We start from the raw sequence: 22,617 nt of genomic DNA on the forward strand, positions 1-22,617 counted from the left end.
CTCTGGTGGCGCAGGGCAGTGGGGTTCCCTCTCTGATGGTGTTCCCTCAGCACTGCCCTCTCCCTCTGGAGTCCTGGGTGTACTTCCCTGAAAGCTTTCCCGAGCTCCTGTATGTCTCTCTCTCCCATTCAGCTGAGCCTGCTGTGTGGGCTGCAGTTTCCATGTTACAGTGGGGCTGCCAGTCCTCGGGACTACATGTCCCACAATCCTCTTCTCTGCTCCTTTTTCTATTCTATTTTTTCCCTGGCTGATATGAAGGTAGGGAAGAAACATAGTGGGAGGCTGTGCTGGCCAGCGCCGCTCACTAGTATAGCAGTGCACGTGCAGAGGAGAGGGAGGGGAAGGGGCGAAAGAAGAGCACGCAGCTGCAGTGACGTCACTAGGGTTGGTGTCACCAGGTGCGGTATAACATGGTGTCACCCCCCTTCCACCAACTTTAGTCGCCCCTCAGTACAAACCCCCCTCCACTAAGTATAGACCCCCTTTGTCAGTGCAGACCCCCCACTAAGTATAAACCCCTCTCTCAGTACAGACCCCCCTTCATCAGTATAGACCCCCCAGGACAAACCACCCCCCCTCCATTAGTAGACCCCCACCAGGACAACCCCCCTCCATTAGTACAGATCCCCCCAGGACAAACCCCCCTCCATTAGTACAGACCCACCACAGGACAAACCCCTCCTTCATTAGTACAGACCCCCCAGGACAACCCCCTTCCATTAGTACAGACCCCCAGGACAACCCCACCTCTATTCGTACAGACCCCCCCAGGACAAACACCCTCCATTAGTACAGACCCCCCAGGAGAACCCCTCTCCACTAGTACAGACCCCCACAGGACAAATCCCCCTTCATTAGTACAGACCCCCACAGGACAAATCCCCCCTTCATTAGTACAGACCCCCCAGGACAACCCCCCTCCATTAGTACAGACCTCCCCAGGACAAACCCCCTCCATTACTACAGACCCCCTAGAAGAACCCCCCCTCCACTAGTACAGACCCCCACAGGACAAATCCCCCCTTCATTAGTACAGACCCCCCCAGGACAAACCCCCCCTCCATTAGTACAGACCCCCCCAGAACAAACCCCCTCCATTAGTACAGACCCCCCAGGACAAACCCCCCTCCATTAGTACAGACCCCCAGGACAAATCCCTCCATTAGTACAGACCCCCCAGGACAAATCCCTCCATTAGTACAGGCCCCCAGGACAACCCCCCCCATTAGTACAGACCCCCCAAGACAACCCCTCTTCATTAGTACAGACCCCCCCAGGACAAACCCCCCTCCATTAGTACAGACCCCCCAAGACAACCCCCCATTAGTACAGACCCCACAGGACAACCCCCCCATTAGTACAGACCCCCCCAGGACAACCCCCCCATTAGTACACACCCCCCAGGACAACCCCCCCATTAGTACAGACCCCCCCATGACAACCCCCCATTAGTACAGACTCCCCAGGACAACCCCCCTCCATTAGTACAGACCCCCCAGGACAACCCCCCCATTAGTACAGACCCCCCCAGGACAACCCCCTCATTAGTACAGACCCCCCCAGGACAACCCCCCATTAGTACAGACTCCCCAGGACAACCCCCCATTAGTACAGACCCCCAGGACAACCCCCCCATTAGTACAGACCCCCCCAGGACAACCCCCCATTAGTACAGACACCCCCCCAGGATAACCCCCCCATTAGTACAGAACCCCCCCAGGACAACCCCCCATTAGTACAGACCCCCAAGGACAAACCCCCCTCGATTAGTACAGACCGCCCCAGGGACAAACCTCCCTTTATTAGTATAGACCCATTAACACCCGGGTGGCAGCTAGAGAGGACAGTGTGCAGCCGCGCCGCCCGGGTGAAGAGCGGATCTAGACAGGCAGTAGCTTAGGCGGGAGTGAGAGACAGAGGAGGAGAGAACCTGTGTCAGGCTGCAGGCACGGACCGACCCCCCCAGCAAAGTCACTGCGCGGCTGGTCTCTCTCAACACAGAGACCAGCCGCTCCAATCTCAGGTGGCTGCTCTCCTTCTCTGAGAGGAGGAGGAGGGAGGGGGGACGGGCTCTAGCAGTGTAAAGCACATCGGCCGCTCCGTGGCGGTGACCTGCGGACAGAGCCACCTCTGGACACGGAGAGGAGGAGGAGGAGGGAGGGGAGCACTCTGGCGCTTCAGCGCCCCCACCTCTCTGGCGCCTGGGTGCACTGCACCCCTTGCACCCGCCTGGGATCGGCCCTGCGCTCACTACTTTACATTGTAGCAAAGTGTCATTTCTTCAGTGTTGTCAATATTTACAAAAATGTGAGGGGTGTATTCACTTTTGTGAGTAAGGGCTCTTTCACATGGGGCGGATCAGTGATGATCTGCCCCGTGAACATCCGCTTGCTCAGCGGGGATCGCTCCGCCGATCCCCGCTGAGCAGGAAGATGACAGGTCCATCACTGTACACTGTGCAGCGACGGACCTGTCAGAGCGCCGCTCTCCCTTATGGGGGATCAGGTGATGACGGACCGTAGAGTCCGTCGTCACCCGATCCGATCCGAAAACGGATGGAAAAGTAGGTTTATCCTCCGCTACACTTTTTCGGATCGGAGCGGGTCAGATATCAGCGGTCATGGCACCGCTGTCATCCGACGCTCCATAGACCTCCATGGAGTGTCCGTTCAGGTCCGCCTAAAAAACAGACAGGCGGACCTGAACAGACAGTCCGTGTGAAAGAGGCCATACTGTATATACAGTATACATATACAAATGTTTACATTTTTTGCCTTGCATTTCTATTTTTAACTGAATGGGTTGATTTCAAGGTAAGGGTTTAGATATACTTTAAGAACTCCCATCTTTCAATGCACACCTTTTGTGTATTCCCTTTTTTCTCCTAGTGTCAAACAAAGGTTACATTTTCTACTGTTCAGAGTTAGACATGAATGCCACATGTTCATCTCAATATGTAAGCAATTATATAATTTCCTAAGCGCTGGTTCACACAGGGGCAACACGACTTACAGCGCGACTTAGCAAGGCGACTTCAGCGCGACCTCAGCGCAACTTTAGCGCGACTTCAGCGCGACTTGAGGCGACTTACAAGGCGACTTCAAGTCGCCTCCAAGACAGGCGACTTTCCAGTGGCCAATCAAACTACAATCCGCTCTGGGGGAGGGAGGGGTTTGCGTGAAAAAAACATCTTCTCTTCCTGTGAAGTCGCTTCACTATAGACCACGATCCGACTTGTAGGCGACTTCCATTGAAATCAATGGGTACAAGTCGCCTACAAGTCGCCTTGAAGTAGTACAGGGACCTTTTCTGAAGTCGGAGCGACTTCAGTAGCGTACATATAGACGGCTCTCATTCACTTACATGGACTTTCAGATGTCAAGCGACTTGGGGCGACTTGAGGTCTGACAAGTCGGATCCCAAGTCGCGGTAGTGTGAACCGGCACTAAGGGATGAATTGTTTATTGTTATACTTTTGTTTACCCAAGTATGTTCTGCTTTTCAGTCTGCATTATTAAGGCCACAATTAACCTGTTAGCACAAAGTAACAGAATTAACACTAATTAGCTATAATAATTGTATTAGGTTTTAGGCAACTGTGGTGTGCTGTGTTGGTAAAAAACGTGCCATGTCTGATTTTAGTTCATTGCAGAGTTTTTACAGCCGATAAAAAAAATGTATGAGCTGCTTAACTCAACACACCATAAATGCACAATACTGTGTGTGTTACCACAACCCACTGGTGTTAATGTAGCCTTATACTACTCTCCACTTTTACTTATTGCACTAATATTTTAGATCTATAAATACCTCTTTGTTTGTTCACCATATTCAATATATATACTTCCTTAGGCGGTACCAGATTGGATCCAATGGGCACATTTGTTCCTTCAAATACAAAACAAGCTTTGTCCAACATGTTGCAGAAACGCTCGGGCACAGTGATGCAGTCCCCTTCCTTACATGCAATCACCTCCCAGCAACAACTGCTACAGCTGAAACTATTGCAGCAACAACAGCAGCAGCAAAGGCTCCTCAGACAACACATCCAGGCCAGGACACTTCAGCAGGTATGTGTGTGAGTTTCAGCACAGCATCTCATAATATTAGCCCTTGCTGTATTCATCATTTAGTGACGTATGGTGGCCAGGCTAACCTCTACCATGGAGAGGTCAGGCCACACATGGATGATATGAGACATGCCTTCTTGTGTTTTGTGCTTTCATTGTAAGTGACAAATCACAGGCACAGCAGAGAATGCCAATCATGTTTATAAACATGTCAATGTGAAGAGCTTAAACCAATGAGCTATTATGGCTTCTATGAAGTTATATAATAAGTTAATCTCTTTCATATGTCAGAAAAGGGTTTCATCCATCTGTGCTGGGTTCCTATGCAGCTAACATATGTCTTGTGCTTTCTTTTACTTTCTCTTTCAGTTAATTGCATTGACCTCTGTGTTTTTAATAAATTCTTCATATGTTTAGAAGCCATGACATGTCTGAATATGCTATAGGAAAGCTGTCTGTCAGTTTAAAAAACAATAAATTAAGGATCATTCTTGGACATTCTCTCCAAAGTTCTCTGCAAAGGAATGTCTTATGACAATGAGGGTACAAGGTACAGTTTAAAGAATGCTGGACCTAATTTTTGGTGTCTTGGTTTTTTCTTTCAGCTACGGCTCCATGGAACCCTAGGGTTTCTTTGAGTAATTAGCCATTTCCAATTCTCAGATAAGTAACCACTGACACCAATAATCTATTTAGTTATCTGTAACAGGGCCACCAATGTAGGGAGCATTCTTCCTGATGACCACAATGAAAGGACTATTCTTTCCACTGAGCATCAATGGCCACCAGGGGCCTTTCTCCCAAGGAGCACAAGTATAAAGTGGTCCTTTTCCCACTGACCACCAATATAAGGGAGCCTGTCTCCACTGGCTACCTATGTAGGGAGGCACCTCATCTATGGGTATCTTGGTCTACTTTTTTCAACCAGGGTTCCTTCACTGACCACCAATGTGAGGGGACACAATTTTTACTGCCTGTGTCTTTTCTATTTTTTACTACTATTATTATTATCATTATTTTAATTTAATGTTTATTAATGAAACTAATTTTGTTGGGTGTTAAATATACTAACTGCGATGCCTTCCTTATTATTTTATTTATTCTTCTATATCAAGTTACTATTTGCAAAAATGTAAAGTGAGAGGTAGTATTTATTAGCAGGGTTCCCTATTACCATAAAGTTATTTTCAGGGTTCCTCCATGTAAAAAAAAAGTTTGAGAAAGGCTGTTTTAAATGTAGGCAGGCCTCACACTTTATGTTGCCTATAGAAACCAGTACATTTATCCCTTTTTTTCTTTAAAGTGGTTGTAAACCTCAGACATGAAATATAAACAAAGCATATGCTTTTATAGTAGGGGTCATTTACTATAGTGCTAATATGCGATCCCGCAGTCCATGAAAATAGCGCCCAATTATAGCCACTTAGGACTACAACTCTCAGAAACTGGGCATACATGCAAATTGAAAGTGCGCTATTGCCGGCAAACATGCCTGTCATATTGCAAATGCGGGAATGGTTGAAGTCAAAGGGGCTTGAACCTGCAAAATCCAAAGTCCTCAATGAAGGCTTGTATGCAAGTTATTTGCCATAAAAAAAGTGTATAGGGACCCGGGTACTGCCCTAGGGGACATGTAACAATTAGAATTTTTTTTTTTAAACTACCGTTTTTTCAGGAGCAGTGATTTTAATAATGCTTGAAGTGAAACAATGAAAATGAAAAATTCCTTTAAATATCGTGCCTGGTGGGGTCCCCTTAGTATGCCTGTAAAGTGGCATATTTTCTTACCCGAACTAAACATTACTAGCTTCCACTTAAAGTGGCTATAAACCTTTACATATACCCAGTGAAGTGAATAGCCTCAGGTGATACACAGAGATAAAACAAATCTCCCTATATAAGTTGTACCTGTCTATCTGCAGTTTTCCCTTCTCTACATCTGTTCAAAGAGCTGACTTTATAAGATTGTTTGAAAGTTCAGAAAAAAAGGGATGAAGAGCTGAATTTACACCCTGCAGAGCTCAGTATGCTGATTGGAGGGAAGAGACACACCCCCTTCACACAGCACACAGGAACAGAGCTGAGGCTGTCCATAAATTGGAGGTCCCTCCTATATCACCATTTTTCTCTTGATGTCAGGAAAACTTGACAGAATTGATTCATGCTAATAACAGAGGAATGAAGTAGCAGATAGAAATGTCACTTAGTGCTCTTAATTGAGACAAGTACACACTATAGAGAGATATGCTTTGTTCAGATTTCATGTCTGAGGTTTAAAACAACTTTAAAACACACTGATGCTACCACTAACGCCGGCCATACACTAGTAGTTTTCTGAACAAACATTAATTTGGACATTAATGTAAAATTTCTAATCAGTATGTTTGATGACTTAACATATGAAAGTACTTCAAAATTTTATTTGCTTTTAACATTCAACAATTGGACTTTACAGAATGAAAAACGCATTCACTGTAAGAAATTTGATGATTTGAGAAAAATTTCCATCCTGCTCCTTTGAATTTTCTTGTTACTTCAGTTAAAAACAAATGCCAATTTGAGCCTGCTAATGATTAGAAAATCGAACAAATAATATGAAAACAAAAATTTTCTACCAAAATTCTACTAGTGTATGGACAGCGAAACTTGGATTAAGACCTGATCAAACTATTTTATGGGGGTTTTCTCAACAGATTTTTTAGGGGTTTTTTTATACAGATTTCTCTAGTGAGGAGAAAAAGATACAATGTATTAAAGAGGAGAAACAGTACAGGTGTGGAGTTTTAATTCACTGTAATTGGCTCACTATCATTACTAGAAGCCTCTGTGCTGAGAGCACATGATCGAGTGTGTTCCCAGAACAAACAAATGCTGCATAAATGTGGCAACATGGGAAAAAGCCCACTTCCAGGATGCTGCATGTATATGTTATGCCATCAAGTGACAGAACCTCTGACAAACCCTGGTGGCATTGAGGTTGATAAAGGGTGACGTACAGCATATGGTTTTTGCTGTTGTGTTTTACATACAGTCAGGTCCATAAATATTGGGACATTGACACAAGTCTAATCTTTTTGGCTCTATACACCACCACAATGGATTTGAAATGAAACGAACAAGATGTGCTTTAACTGCAGACTTTCAGCTTTAATTTGAGGGTATTTACATCCAAATCAGGTGAACAGTGTAGGAATTACAACAGTTTGTATATGTGCCTCCCACTTTTTAAGGGAACAAAAGTAATGGGACAGATTAACAATCATCCATCAAACTTTCACTTTTTAATACTTGGTTGCAAATCCTTTGCAGTCAATTACAGCCTGAAGTCTGGAACACGTAGACATCACCAGACGCTGGGTTTCATCTCTGGTGATGCTCTGCCAGGCCTCTACTGCAACTGTCTTCCGTTCCTGCTTGTTCTTGGGGCATTTTCCCCTCAGTTTTGTCTTCAGCAAGTGAAATGCATGCTCAATTGGATTCAGGTTAGGTGATTGACTTGGCCATTGCATAACATTCCACTTCTTTCCCTTAAAAAACTCTTTGGTTGCTTTTGCAGTATTCTTCGGGTCATTGTCCATCTGCACTGTGAAGCGCCGTCCAATGAGTTCTGAAGCATTTTGTTGAATATGAGCAGATAATATTGCCCGAAACACTGCTGCGACCGATACAATGCTGGAGTGGTGACGCCCTTTAAGACAAACATCTAAATACACAAAATAAATACTTATACATTATATTACCAAAAGTATTGAGATGCCTGACTTTACACACACATGGACTTTAATGACATCCCACTCTTATGCCCCGTACACACGGTCGGATTTTCCGATGGGAAAAGAAATTCCGACACGGAACAGCTCGGTCTGGTAAACTTAGCATTCGCAATGGATACAGCACTTTCGTCACGTTGCAATGTAAAAAATGGTTTAATACAGCGCACTCTCTTTTTCTTTATAATGTGAGAAGAATGAAGTAGTTTTGCTGCTCATATTCACACAGACTTTTCACAAACTTCTTTCTTTATTATTTATCGGGATTCCCTTAATATATTTTGATTTGTCACATCTGTCAAAAAATTTTTTTTTTTTTTTTTTTTTTAAAGCCAGTTTTTTTTTTGATTTTATGTTTGTATTTTTTCAAAGGCTGATCTTTGTTTAATTTTAGTTTTAGTTTTACTCCATAATATTTTTGTGTGTGTTTTGTGTGTCAAGTTACCACAACACCATTGATATCTTTTATTATTTAATCTCAAGGAGATTGCTTGGTGTTGGTATCCCTTGTTAATTTCACATTGTATTTTTTAAATGTACCTGAATTCTCACAAACAAACTGTCCTTTTTGAAGTAAAACACACATAGGCAAGTATAATTCAAACCAAAATTCCTTTATTAAGGGCTCAGAACCAAACAAAGAGGGAGGCAACGCTGGAGAAACAGGAGACATTAGCGAAGCCTTGGACCCCCAGGGCAGACATCAATTCTTAAACATCAAAATTGGTGGCCTGAGGAGTCCATATGTAAGGAAGTGCAGTCTGGTCCAGAAGTCCCAGAGATCCGGAAAGCAGCAGATGACATCTGTGTCCCCAGGCTGTGGTACCACAAGAGGCTGCATCTTTTGCCAGACCAGACTGGATCCAGGGTCCTCACTTTCTGGTCTTCCTTCCGAGCTTCCATCCTGGCTGTGGCTCTGCTGTTGGAGATGTGGCAGGAGGAGGAGTAGGACCTGGAGGAGGAGGACTAGTAGGACCTGGAGGAGAAGGAGGAGGAGGAGGAGGACCTGGAGGAGGAGGACCATGTGTGAGGTCACAAAGGTGGGTATCAGATGTTATTTGGGCCCTCAACCCCTTATTGAGAGCCTCCAACATTAATGACTCACACATGAGTTGTTGGCCCTCCTCCATCCACTGCATTTTACAGGCAATGATGGCAGCAAAGTCCTCCTCCACGGTGTGTGGTGCTCCCAGGGCCTCTGTAGCCTTCCAAAAGAGGCCTATGGCAGCCTCCTCTAGGGTACTCCTCCTCCTGCCACTTTCTCTTTGCGGGTGTAGGGGAGGGACTGGCATATCAGCCAGCCTGCTCGGCCGGCCACCTCCTGGCTGAGACTTCCCTGTGCATGAAAAAGGGACATGGTTGTAATGTTTTGCATCATCAATCACAATCATAAATTAGTACTCCAAACTAACATCTAGTTAACATCATTGATTGGACAACCTGAACTATTTAGAGGAATGCTATACCTGGCTCAAGCTGGGCTCCTCCACATGTTGCTGCCTGGAAGGCCCAGGTTGGGCGTCAGAAGCCTCAGCTGGTGGGGAAGGAAGCGTGGAAGGAAGACTGGAGAGTGATGACCCGGGTTCAGTCTGGCCTGCCAGAAAATGCAGCCTGTCATAGTACCACATCCTGGGGACATAGATGTCATCTGCTGCTCCGGATCTCTGCGAATCCTGAACTTTCTTGCGCTCCCTTACATATGTGCTCCTCAGGCCACCAATTAGGATCTTCAAATATGTGATGTCTGCCGTGGGGATCACCTGCTTCACAATTTCCAACAATTGATCCAGCGCTGCCTTCCTCTTTGTTTGGTTCCTATAATGTGGGTGGTTGATCTCCCACAGACAAGGCAGCTCCCTGAACATGTCAATGAATATTGCCATGAAGTCTGTATCATTCAAGATATCCATTTTCACTGCAAGACATAACACAAGACAAACCCTAATGTCAGCCAAAACTCTCCTAATCTTGTTACAATATAGGCCTCAATCTAGAAGCAGTATAGGCCCAAGTTTATCTCTTTCCTTCGTTATTACGATTGGCGCCTCCAATGCTCCTTCCTCCGCTCACAGATCGTACGTAATACGCATGCGTTTTACGCTTTATACACACTGCGCATGCGTGTAACTCCGCCCGCCGCTGACGTTCTTTCTAGTCTATTCCCCGCCCCTTTTCGTTCGGCGCAGTGGGTGAAGAGCACATGACGGAGTCAGAGCAGGTGCGTGCTAATTATAGCAACGAGGAGGAGGAAAGCCCGGATCCGGAAACGTCCCGATCCAGAAGGAAAAGATCTAAGGCCACAAATATGTCCTTTGGGGAGATGTTGGAGATGGGTGACATCCTGAAGAAGGCCGACTATGACGGAAAGTATGGGCCTTACCCCAACCCCAATATCAGAAAGGCCAAGATCATTGCGAAATTGGTCAAGAGTCTGCACCGGAATTTCAGGGTACGTTGATCGAAAGATCAGCTCAGGAAGCGGTGGTCGGACCTGAAATTAAGAGAGCCCGAGCAGTACCGAAAGATCCGGAGAGTGCTGCAAAAAAGTAAGTAGTTGTGCTGTGTTCCTATTCTTTTTGTCTTTATTACGTTCGTGCTGCTCCATATGCTTTTCTTAAGTGTTGTACAGTTTAAAATGGCAACTTTAATGTTCATGGGCCCATTATTCGTTCGTATCAAACATTTTTCTTTCGGTCTCTAAAACACCATTGTTTAGGCCATATGTATTTTCCAACATTTTTTAGGGCCTACTTGTATGAAAAATATTTGGTTGTGTAGATGGGTTTGTTACTAGAATGAAATGCAAACTAGATTCTGTGTAAGGAGAGGACACTCAGCAGCTGTTTTCACATCTGGACGCTGGAGCACTAGTGTGGGACACAAGGACACACTTTTTATTAGGGGGCCCACACAGGTGCTCCAGTGTATACTATAGGGGTGTCTCCATCTGTGAAGCTTGTACAAGACAGGTAAGGTATTGAAGCTTGACAAAGGACAATAAAAATGCTACATCTTGGAACTCTGCCCAAATAGACAATTGTACCCCACTTCCAAGCAATGTTTCATCTTTATATTTCGGCCATCAAATATCTGTGTGCTAATTATACCATTTTTGTTTTACATAGGGGAGAAAAGACTCGGAGGACACCCCTCATCCGAGGAGACCACAGACCCCCCACCTCTGGAAGAAGGGGAAATACCCCCAACCCAAGCTGAGCAGGAGGAGGAAGAAGATGTGGTGGAAATTGACACCACAACAGGTGAGTGTCTGCGACCATAGACTCAGGTAAGAGATGGATGCCGGCAGATTTTTGATACCTGTTTTTGTTTGGTTTCTCTCTTTTTAGGTGATCATGATGTTGTGGATCGAGATCCTTTCACATCAGAAAGTGCCCAGATCCTGATCGGGGAGATCATGGGGTGTAATTTAGAATTGGAAAACCTCAAGAAAAAAATAATAACATCATTGATGTTTTGGGGCGAATTTAAAACCCTACAAAATTACTTTGTTTTTTGTGTGCTACAATCTTCAAAATTTTTTAGCGATGTTTCGAAAAGCCAAATTTGGAGGATGCACACAGTGTGCCAACATGTGCTATCTGCCTCACGGAAGATCAATGGACGCGTTTTGGGGGTGCAACCCCTTCCTCAATAATAAAGTAGCTGTGAGGAAGGGGTTGCTCCCCCAAAACACGTCCCTTGATTCCCCGTGATGGCAGCTAGCACATGTTGACATTCGTAAATTGGTGTGCATCTTCCAAATTTGGCTTTTCAAGGGGTGACTTCACCCCATCTGAACGCAATATCAAACACAGTTCCTAAATACTCATGTCTGATATTGCCTTCAAGTTCTACCAAATGTGAACTTTGTAAGTTCAAGATTTTTGTCTTTCTTGTTGGTTTTACACAGGCCTGTTTTATCGTAAATGGACATTTCTATTTTTGATAATGCCACCCCAAAAATTGTTATACAACAAACATGTTGGTTTGTTTTAAAAACCTTTTCTAAATGCACATGTGATTGTGCAGGTATTAAAAAGTTTGTTAATCAAGAAAGTGTGGATTATTGTCTCAACGCTACAACACTTTTGTGGTGATGTAATTGCTGTTTTCTGTGAAAATGGGGGTTATTTCCTAAGGGTAAATCCTCTTTGCACTACAAGTGCAGTTTCAGTGCAGTTTCAAGTGCACTTGTAGTGCAAAGTGTCTACGCCTTTAGTAAATAACACCCAACAGTGCTTTGTATTAAAGGTTACATAATCACGCCATTTTCAGGACTCCCCACATTGCTGTCAGGGTCAGCTAAAACAAACACAAGCAGTAAATGTCACCAAAGATTAGCTTTTTTTTTTTTATTTGATAAAGGCTTCACAAATTGTCTGGCATATTGATGGCCCCCCTACCCGCAAAGAACTCAAGGTATCTTAACCGGACATCACGGGCACTCAGGGAGGGCAAGCCAGGACGGCCACTTTCAAGCGTCGTCAGGGTTGTATCATGTAGAATTCTGGCCTCAGGCCAACTGAGCCAGCATAGTTGGCAGAATGTTGGCGTAAAAAGTTATGTACACAGCACGCCAGGATTATATGATTAAGTTTATACTCCGCCATATGGATGGGTGTCAGAAATAGGCGGAACCGGCTGGCCATGATTCCAAATGTGTTCTCCACCACTCTTCTGGCTCTGGCCAGCCGGTAATTAAAAACCCTCTGTTCTGGGGTGAGGGTCCTCATCGGGAATGGCCACATAAGATTGTCCCCCAGCGCAAATGCTTCATCCGCAACGAAGACGAATAAGAGTCCTTCCACATTGTCCTCTGGAGGTGGCAATTCCAAGCTGCCATTCTGGAGACGCCTGTAGAACTCCGTCTGGGCGATGACTCCACCATCGGACATCCGGCCATTCTTCCCCACGTCCACATACAAGAAGTCGTAATTAGCCGATACCACTGCCAACATCACAATACTATTGAACCCCTTATAGTTGAAATAGTACGACCCCGAGTTGGGTGGTGGGACGATGTGGACGTGTTTCCCATCAATTGCCCCTCCGCAGTTAGGAAAGTCCCACCGCTGGGCAAAGTGGGAGGCCACAGTCTGCCATTCCTGTGGCGTGGAAGGAAAACAAAAAAAAAATTGTAATTTTGCACATAAACATGGCAAGCAGATTAGACACAAACATTCTTGGCCAACCTCCAGATAGCATTTATTAAGGGGAATTTAACAACACCAAAGTATAAGGTACACCTATCATATTCCCCCCCCCCCTTTCATGGGCCATTTCTAACATTATAGGGGGGGGGGGAATCTTGGACAGGTAACCCTCTCCACTTCATTGAGAGATGAATACCTAAATACAGGGTATTACTTGGAACAGCCCCTCCTTAGTTACACTATTGGCAGCCCACTGGACAGGTAAGAAGTGTCATAATACAAAGATATAAATACACACTGTACACATTTGAGGACATTTGGACATTCTGCTATTACCTGTCAAGATAATAATAAGATACAAAAACTTTAAACAGTACCATTTGAAAGTATACAGGGAGGCCCTTGCACTACATGCTTTGGGTAAATCATCCATACATCTGAGCACAAAAGAGATGGGTATAGTGTGTATGGGTTTGGCAAAGTCAGCAGATAGATGATTGAGGATAGATAGAGGGAGGGTTAATAAAAATGATTTGGGGACACCACAAAAAAAATGCCTCTGGCACTCTACCTGAATTTAAAGCACAAATCACATTTCAAAAAATTTTAGGGGGTGTTTGGGGTAAAGCACTAATATGGAGCTGATAAAATACATTGTTAAGTGACTACATGAGGTGAATATAGGGCAGGAGAGCATGCTGGGGAGGTTATTGAAGGCAAATATGTATGAAGGACTAAAAAAATAATTACAGAAAAATCCAGCATGCATGAGAACACAGGGGACATTCACAGCATATTACAATCATGGTAATTAGGGAATGAGGAAAGAAATACAATATATTATCAAACATTCAATACAATAAAATGTTATAATAAAGGATAAAAATCTTACCTTCATATACTCCTTCTGCAGGACCTGTATGATGGCAGAACAGGTCTCCGGAATAATGATACCCAGAGCCTGGGGGGAGATGCCTGTCGAGAACTGCAGGCTTCTCCCTGTCGCCAAGTACCGCAGGGTAGTGACCAACCTCTGCTCCGCAGTGATGGCTTGCCTCATGCAGGTATCCTGCCTGCTGATATAGGGGGTCAGCAAAGCCAGCAGACGGTGAAATACGGGGTCCGTCATCCTGAGAAAGTTCCTGAAATCATCAGGATTATTCTCACGGATCTCACGGAGCAAAGGCATATGCGAGAACTGGTCACGCTGAAGCAACCAATTCTTGGTCCATGAACTCCTCCCCACCCTGTTCATGGACTGGACTTGTGTCAAGGTCAGGACCCCAACACCAAGCCCCCGCACAGCATGAACACTACGAGGAGTACGTATACGCAACATGGCTAGAAAACGGTCGGCTGCTCAGAACGAAGTAACAGAACACACTGAAGAACAGCAAGGCCTGTCAAGAGCGACCTGAAAAACAGTAACGAACGAACAAGAACACAATGACTATAAGTCATGCGGAACTTGCTTGCACGCACTGAAGAGCAGATACAAACCCACAAGCACAAACTGAACCGCAGAAAACGATCTGAAAGCCACGAGTCTGAAAAAGCGCAAATTGTCTCTCACCAAACTTTTACTAACACGAAATTAGCAAAAGGAGCCCAAAGGGTGCCGCGCTTGGTTCTGAACTGGCCTTTTCTAGTCTCGTCGTACGTGGTTGATGTCACTGCGTTGTTGGCGATCGGAAATTCCGACAACTTTGTGCGACCGTGTGTACGCAAAACAAGTTTGAGCCAACATCCGTCTGAAAAAATCCTAGGATTTTGTTGTCGGAATGTCCGAACAAAGTCCGACCGTGTGTACGGGGCATTAGTCCGTAGGGTTCAATATTGAGTTGGCCCACCCTTTGCAGTTAGAACAGCTTCAACTCTTCTGGGAAGTCTGTCCACAAGGTTTAGGAGTGTGTCTATGGGAATGTTTGATCATCCTTCTAGAAGCACATTTGTGAGGTCAGGCACTGTTGTTGGATGAGAAGGCCTGGCTCGCAGTCTCCGCTCTAATACATCCCAAAGGTGTTCTATATCGGGTTGAGGTCAGGACTCTGTCCAGGCCAGTGAAGTTCACCCACCCCAAACTTGCTCATTCATGTCTTTATGGACCTTGCTTTGTGCACTGGTCCAAATGATTTGGTGAAGGGAGGATTGTGCTGTAGGGTTATATTTCAGGCTTTGGGCTTGGCCCCTTAGTTCCAGTGAAGGGAACTCTTAAGGCGTCAGCATACCAAGACATTTTGTACAATTTTATTTTTATTTTATTTCCCAACTTTGTGGGAACAGTTTGGGAATGGCCCATTCCTGTTCCAACATGACTGCGCACCAGTGCACAAAGCAAGGTCCATAAAGACATTGATGAGGGAGTTTGGGGTTGAGGAACTTGACTGGCCTGTACAGAGCCCTGACCTCAACCCGATAGAACACCTTTGGGATGAATTAGAGCAAGTGTAAAGGCAGGCATCCCAATACTTTTGGTAATATAGTGTATGCTGTTTTACCTATCAAAGGATTTGTGTTTCGGTTTTATTGTTGTGTTATTCTTTCCTGAGATTTACACAACCCAGACAGGGCAAACAGCCTTATGACTTGATTTTTCTCTAATGCAATAATGTAATACAGCTAGGTCTTTTCCTCACCCTCAGCCTACTATTTGACAGTGAAGGAGAAACCGCAGACTGATAAGTTGATGTCTCTGTCATTTTGATCTCTCCTCCTATCAGCATGTTCTCTGTTAGCTTGTGAGCAATGCAGTACAACTGATTAGCTCAAGTCCTGCCCCTCTTTCTCCCAGTCTGAGCCTCTGACACTAGTTGCTTTAAAACATACACTTGATTTTGTAATAAACATATACCTGCATGAGTTGATGTTTTTTTTAATCTGCTTGGAGTTCAGGTTTAGTCAGAAGTGACAAATTAAAGGAAAAGTGTGGGATTTGAAGAAAACACACACTCACCTCCATGCTGTAATATCCGTGTGATGCTGCAGCTTCTCCCATGTCGGTTATAACACCGAGAACTGAGCGATCACATGACCACTGATCACTCAGTTCTTAGTCTGGTCAGAGCTGGGAGCAGTGACTGTTATGCCGCGTACACACGGGCGGAATTTTCAACATACTAGGTCCGGCGGACTTTTCAACGGACTTTCCGACGGACTTTCGAATGAACGGACTTGCCTACACACGATCAACCAAAGTCCGACGGATTCGTACGTGATGACGTACGACCGGATTAAAATAAGGAAGTTCATAGCCAGTAGCCAATAGCTGCCCTAGCGTCGTTTTTTGTCCATCGGACTAGCATACAGACGAACGGACTCTTCGACCGGACTCGAGTCTGTCAGAAAGATTTGAAACATATTTTATTTCTAGGTCCGTCTGACTTTTGGGAAAAAAAGTCTGCTGCAGCCCACACACGATCGAATTGTCCGTGGTAGTCCAGTCCGCCGGACCTAGTCCGTTGAAAAGTCCGCTTGTGTGTACGTGGCATTAGTCACCTCTCTGTGCTCTGCTCCTCCTGCGCTCACTGGAGTACCAGGCAGGAGAGGGGGTGGGAGCAGCTGGCTTAGCGGTGCACTGGGAGGCTGAGCCCGCTGCCATTCAGACATCTGGGTAAATGCAGACAATATTGTCAGAATCCTTCTAGAGTCACAGAAGAGCAAATGTAAGTGCACTCCTTCGACGTACAAGAGGAGTATGGCCAAACAAGGCTTGGTCATACTTCTTTTTTATATGATCTTTAGCTGCTCTTTTTATTATTGTTGGCAATCCTATGTGTATAACAATGACTGCCAAACCAGCCAAAAAAGTGGTCAAGTTATGCTGCGTACACACGAGCAGACTTTTCGACTGACTAGGTCCGGTGGACCGGACTCCGTCAGACAATTCGACCGTGTGTGGGCTCCAGCGGACTTTTTTTCCCCCAAATGTCAGAAGGACCTAGAAATAAAACATGTTTCAAATCTTTCCGACGGACTCGAGTCCGGTCGAAAAGTCTGCTCGTCTGCATGCTAGTCCGACGGACAAAGACCGACGCTAGGGCAGCTATTGATTACTGGCTATGAACTTCCTTATTTTAGTCCAGTCGTACGTCATCACGTACGAATCCGTCGGACTTTGGTTGATCGTGTATAGGCAAGTCCGTTCATTCGAAAGTCCGTCGGAAAGTCATTAGAAAAGTCCGCTGGACCTAGTCTGTCGAAAAGTCCGCCCGTGTGTACGCGGCATAAGAAGGATACATTATTGTAAAGAATTATAAAAAATACAAAAAGTATTTCATATAGCTGATAAAAAAGAAATGTTCTAGAGTAAATTTAAAAATAGAAAATGTAAACCTTGGCTCTATTATCTTTGCACCATATGGCATTATGTAGTTAATACAGAAAAAAAAAAACAACCAAAAAAACATTTCATCATGAATAATTTATATTCATTATTTCTTTTTGTTTAAAGTTCCCTTAATAATAAAGTGATGATGTTTATACTCAATAGAATGGACAGGAGTTCATTAATATTTTAACATTTGTCTGCCATCGGTGTCTTATTAAAAAGCAGAATGCTATATGATAACATGTGGTTATATTTTATTACATACAGTACATATGCATTATATTTATTTATATGTGAATGGTTTGTTTGCATTATAAGTTTAGCAGTATGTTGCTGTTAGCCTAATATCTGACAGGGGTACAGGAAGGAAAGCTAATAATCAGTTGTAACGTAAAAAAAAAAAAAGAACTTTTCCAATCGTGGATATACACTATATTGTCAAAAGTATTGGCACGCCTGCCTTTACACGTACATGAAGAGGGTGGGCCAACTCAATATTGAACCCTACGGACTAAAGCCTCGTACACACAATCGGATTGTTGGCCAACAAAACCGTGGACTTTTGTCCGAAGGGCGTTGGCCTAAACTTGCCTTGCATACAAAACGGCAAGGAATTGTCGACCAACAAACACGAACATACTGACGTACTACATAGTTTTTCAGCTCTTTAGCGCCACCCTTTGGGCTCCTTCTGCTAATTACGTGTTAGTAGAAGTTTGGTGAGTGTTGATTCGCGCTTTTCATTCCGCGCTTTTCGGTTAGTTTCTGAATGGCCGTTCGTCAACCAGTCATGTTGTGGAATCGGAGGAGATAATATGTTATTTATTATTGGCCTTGGAGTTATTGCTTTGACATAATTTTTTTGGTTGAATAATGATTTGATTTGGTATATTTTCTATATTTTTGGATGCATAGAATGCACTTTTTGGTTGGCTATTGGCAGATAGCATGTCTAATTTTATTTGTTTTCTTTTTTTAATGCACAATAAAAAAAATTGTGGAGAATAATACTTGGCTATTTGTTTTATTTCAAATGACAGTTTGGGAGTAGGCAGTTACATTTAAAAAAATACAATGTAAAATTATTTTTGATATCACTAGAAAAAGAAAGCCTTTGAAAACTTGTTTGCAATAACTCCATCAGTATCACCAGCAAAGCAGCTTCATTATTATCCCATTAAAGAAGAAGAGAATTGTGCACTGCATTTGGAGATTTCATAATTTTCTACGCCACGAATGTTAATTCTCTATTATGAATGCTAGTTTACAAGACGGACCGCTTCTGGATTGTCCTTGCTTCCGAGCATGTGTTTGTACTTTAGACTTTTGTCCGACGGACTTGTGTACACACACTTGGAAAATCAGACAACAGACATTTGTCCACGGAAATTTTTAAAACCTGCTATCCAACATTTGTCCGATGGACCATACTCACGGTCGGAATTTCCCGCGAATGGCCTGTTATCACACATTTCCCGTCGGAAAATCCGTTCATGTGTACGGGGCTTTAGACTGGGATGCCATTAAAGTTCATGTGCATTAAAAGGCAGGCGTTCCAATACTTTTGACAATCTAGTGTATGTGTATTTTCATTGACAAAATCAGTCTGTTATTCCTGTTCACAGTTTAGGCTGTATTGAGAGTATGTTTTATTCTCTCTGGATAGAATTGATTACCTACCAGGTGTCATAATGTTTTTATAAAAAAAAAAAACAACAATAACATTTTCATCCACAGTGCATATATGCCATGTAAACCACAGACCCCAATTTCCACTGACAATACCAGGTTTTAAAATAAAGGTGAAGCTTCTAGGATTTGGTTTAGATGCAAGCAATATTTGGTTGATTTGATCTTTTTTGTCCTAGTATTTAATTTACATAATGTACATGTCCACTGGCCCACAAGCCACCACTCATTAGGAAGAGGGGCAATGTTTCTGGCTGTGAAGAGGAATAAACAAGCAAAAAAGAGGCTTTGTGGCCATTTCCCCAGCACTAGTGCTTTTGAGTCTTCGAATGTGACTTCTTAATTAAAAATCAAATCACTATTTGAAATGCAATGGAACACAGACAGTAAATTATATGTCATTATATATTTTAGGTGGAGAGGCCGGGTAGCATATTTCTGATGTCACAATGGGGTCAGCAAGTTCAATACTAGCAGTTAAATCTGATTTGTGCCGGGCAGTTTGAATTGCTGGGTGCAGTCATTAGCAATACAGCATGGATTTAGATTACTACAACTTTCATGCCCCGTACACACGATCGGATTTTCCGACAAATGTTGGATGTGAGCTTGTTGGCGGAAAGTCCGACCGTGTGTATGCTCCATTGAACATTTGTTGTTGGACTTTCCGCCAATAAATGTTGGCTAGCAGGTTCTCAAATTTTCCGCCAACAAATGTTTGTTGTCGGACTTTCTGATCGTGTGTACACAAGTCCGTTGGACAAAAGTCCACGCATGCTCAGAATCAAATACAAGCCATAGATATAACTAGCGTTCGTAATGGAGAGATAACGTACGTCACTACGTTTGTAATTGTTGCCCAACATTTGTGTGACCATGTGTATGTAAGACAAGTTGGAGCCAACATCCTTTGAACAAAAATCCACGGTTTTGTTGTCGGAAAGTCCGATCGTGTGTACGGGGCATCAGTCTTTCTAGCAAAAGAAGAAAAAAAAATACATTAGTCCTATTATATTATTTTATTAAGGTTGCATATGTATTTGGTAGAATGTTATATTTGGGTAGAAGGAAGGGGTAAGGGGGCAGAAGCTGAGATTTTGGAGAGGTGTAGGAAACTTTTTTTTGATGGTCGTTTTACATGGAAAAAATATAGACACAACATTTGTCAGGTTCCATATTATAGTTTATTTGGTTTAGTTTGCCTCACATTAAATTCATAATTACAACAGAATCCCTGTGAGATCAATGCTCACCCTTAAAATGTTTTAGAATTAACTGACAAGGAGAATCATTTTTCATATTCCCATTAGAAATAAAAAGAATGAATTGCTTCAAGTAGTTACATTATATGTCCTATGGGACAAATGCTAACCTTTCAACTGCTGTCAACCCCATACTAATTACTGTTCGCACCCTTAGCTGTAGGTTATAGACAAGGGGAGATCTGCTATACAAACATATAGAATGTGTGTCATGAACTGACCCCTCTGCATTTTACTGCTCGATAAACAATAATAATAATCACAATGTTTGTATTGCTCAGGAACCTAAAACACTTGAGGTATTTTTAAGCCCATATATTCCAGATGTCATGACAAGCAATAGAAACTATGAAAACATTTCATTATGTCAACAACATGGTCTTCTGTTAGCTAGAAATGATAGAATTATTCACTATCCTCTTTCCCAATTAGCCCTTCTAAAATATTATCATAAATGGGGTCATGGCCTTAACAGGAAATACAGATTCTGCTGATGATTTTCAACATCGAACTTTATTTGTACAATGACAATGCGTCAGATTGTATGAAAGTAGAAACAGCGCCCATTGTTTACTTAAGACTCAGTAGGTGTTTTATTAGAAATAACAGTGCAGGACATATACTTTCGTCCTTAGGAAAAGATCACATGAGAAATTCACAGCAAGATTGTCCAGCCAAGCATGTTTTACCAGGGTGAGTAAAAAGGGTACTAGCCACCAACGTAGCTGACAAATAAGCATAGCAGTCATTTGTCCACTTATTGAAGCAGCAGGTCCAGCGTATTATCTCAGTTGTGGTCTGCATTCCCAAACCATGTGTCCTCAGCAAAATGCAACCTCGCACAACACGCGGCCTCCCAATTTAAGATGAGAAGCCTCCAAAAGGTTTTTCATTCCCACGAAGCTGACAGTGTTCACACAGTGGTATGTCAACAGTGTGTTATAGAGCTGAAATATATAACTGATAATATACATAGCTCACTTCACAGCATTTAACAAGGAGAACACAAATGATGGTAGAGAGAAGTCAAGTATGGATCCTTTTTAAGAGAATTTGCATGCTATGTAAGCACAGAATAGAGACCTGGATAAAAGGCTAAAATTCATGGGTTCTCCTTTCATGCTTCCCCACATTTGTATTTGTGTTAGTTGGTTACCAGATGTAACAGATTACCGTAATTTAGTAGCACTGGCAGTTTTGTACATTATTAAAGCAGAGTTCCAACCAAAAGTGGAACTTCCACTTTAAGCACTCCTCCTCCCATTACATGACACATTTGGCAGGTAACTTTTTTTTGGGGGGATTGGGTGACTACTTTAGAGAGGGACTTCCTGTCCCACTTCCTCCTTCCGCCCACGGGCCGCCTAGGCGGCTCCTCCTCTCCCCTAGGTGGTCTCTCCCTCTCGGCAATCTTCTGTGACACGTGACAGGTCCCAGAAGATTGCCTGTCCACTGGGAGAGCGCAGCGTGACTCACGCATGCGCTTATGCGCGCCCGGCCGAAATGCCGCAAGCTGTCATGGCTGGGTGCCCACGGTTCCAATAGATGCGCCGAGGAGAGGAGAGCAAGAGGAGCAGGGCTAAACTTTTTGTAGCTGCTCACTTTTAATAATAAAAAAAAAAGCCTGTAATTCCGCTTTAATTCCATAGCTCCCAACTGTCTCTGATTTCGAGGGACTGTCCCTGATTTTGAACAAAGTCCCTCTGTCCCTCTTTCTTCCTCATTTGTCCCTCATGTTAGTCTGCTCTGTATAGTTGTACTGTATATATAAAATGCACATTTTATCTTCAAAAAAGTGTTCCCCATTGCTAAACCTTTCATCTAATTTCTAAATTACTGCATTTGTAAATTTCAAAAGTCAATATAAAAGAATAGTAGTGGTAAAAAAAAAGCACTTCTGGGTTTAACTAATCATATTTTTTGTATAATTCTCCTTTAAGGGGGTGTGGCGGGGGGTGGGGGGGTGTCCTGTGCCTACATACTTTTGCTAATAGGTGTCCCCCGTTCTCATCTCAAAAAGTTGGGAGGTATGTTAGATCCATTCTGCCTTGCAGTCCAGGATCATTACTACAGGTCTGGCCACTACAGCAAACCCATTACAGTGCCCCCTCCCTAGTGTCAATGTCTTTGAGTAAAGATGGACGATGTCTGGACCATTCATCAAATTGCATTAGCCGGGAGGATTTGAAAGTTTGAAATCTACTTCCAAATTGAATGTAAATGGTGAGCCTAAAGTGTACTGTTGATTACACAGTGAAGTTGATTTAACAGCACCAGTACAAAGACTTAAATCTGTATTAAACCTAAAATAAAAAATGTATTATATTTCAGCTTACCAATCATTAG

General features: G+C 43.5%; 1 protein-coding gene across 5 annotated transcripts in view; it reads left to right on the forward strand.

The window, feature by feature from the left end:
• MED12L (mediator complex subunit 12L) overlaps positions 1–22,617 on the forward strand; it is a 777,103-nt gene that overhangs the window by 652,393 nt on the left and 102,093 nt on the right. For all 5 annotated transcript variants that reach the window (XR_012243786.1, XM_073625995.1, XM_073625994.1 and 2 more), the window contains exon 39: positions 3,853–4,070. Coding sequence is in view for 4 of the 5 variants with exons in the window: in XM_073625995.1 (XP_073482096.1) it covers positions 3,853–4,070 (218 nt within the window). In the remaining variant the exon portion in view is untranslated. The remainder of the gene's footprint in view (positions 1–3,852; positions 4,071–22,617) is intronic.

This window comes from Aquarana catesbeiana, linkage group LG04 (genome assembly GCF_042186555.1).
Source record: "Aquarana catesbeiana isolate 2022-GZ linkage group LG04, ASM4218655v1, whole genome shotgun sequence".
In the NCBI taxonomy this organism is placed as follows: domain Eukaryota; kingdom Metazoa; phylum Chordata; class Amphibia; order Anura; family Ranidae; genus Aquarana; species Aquarana catesbeiana.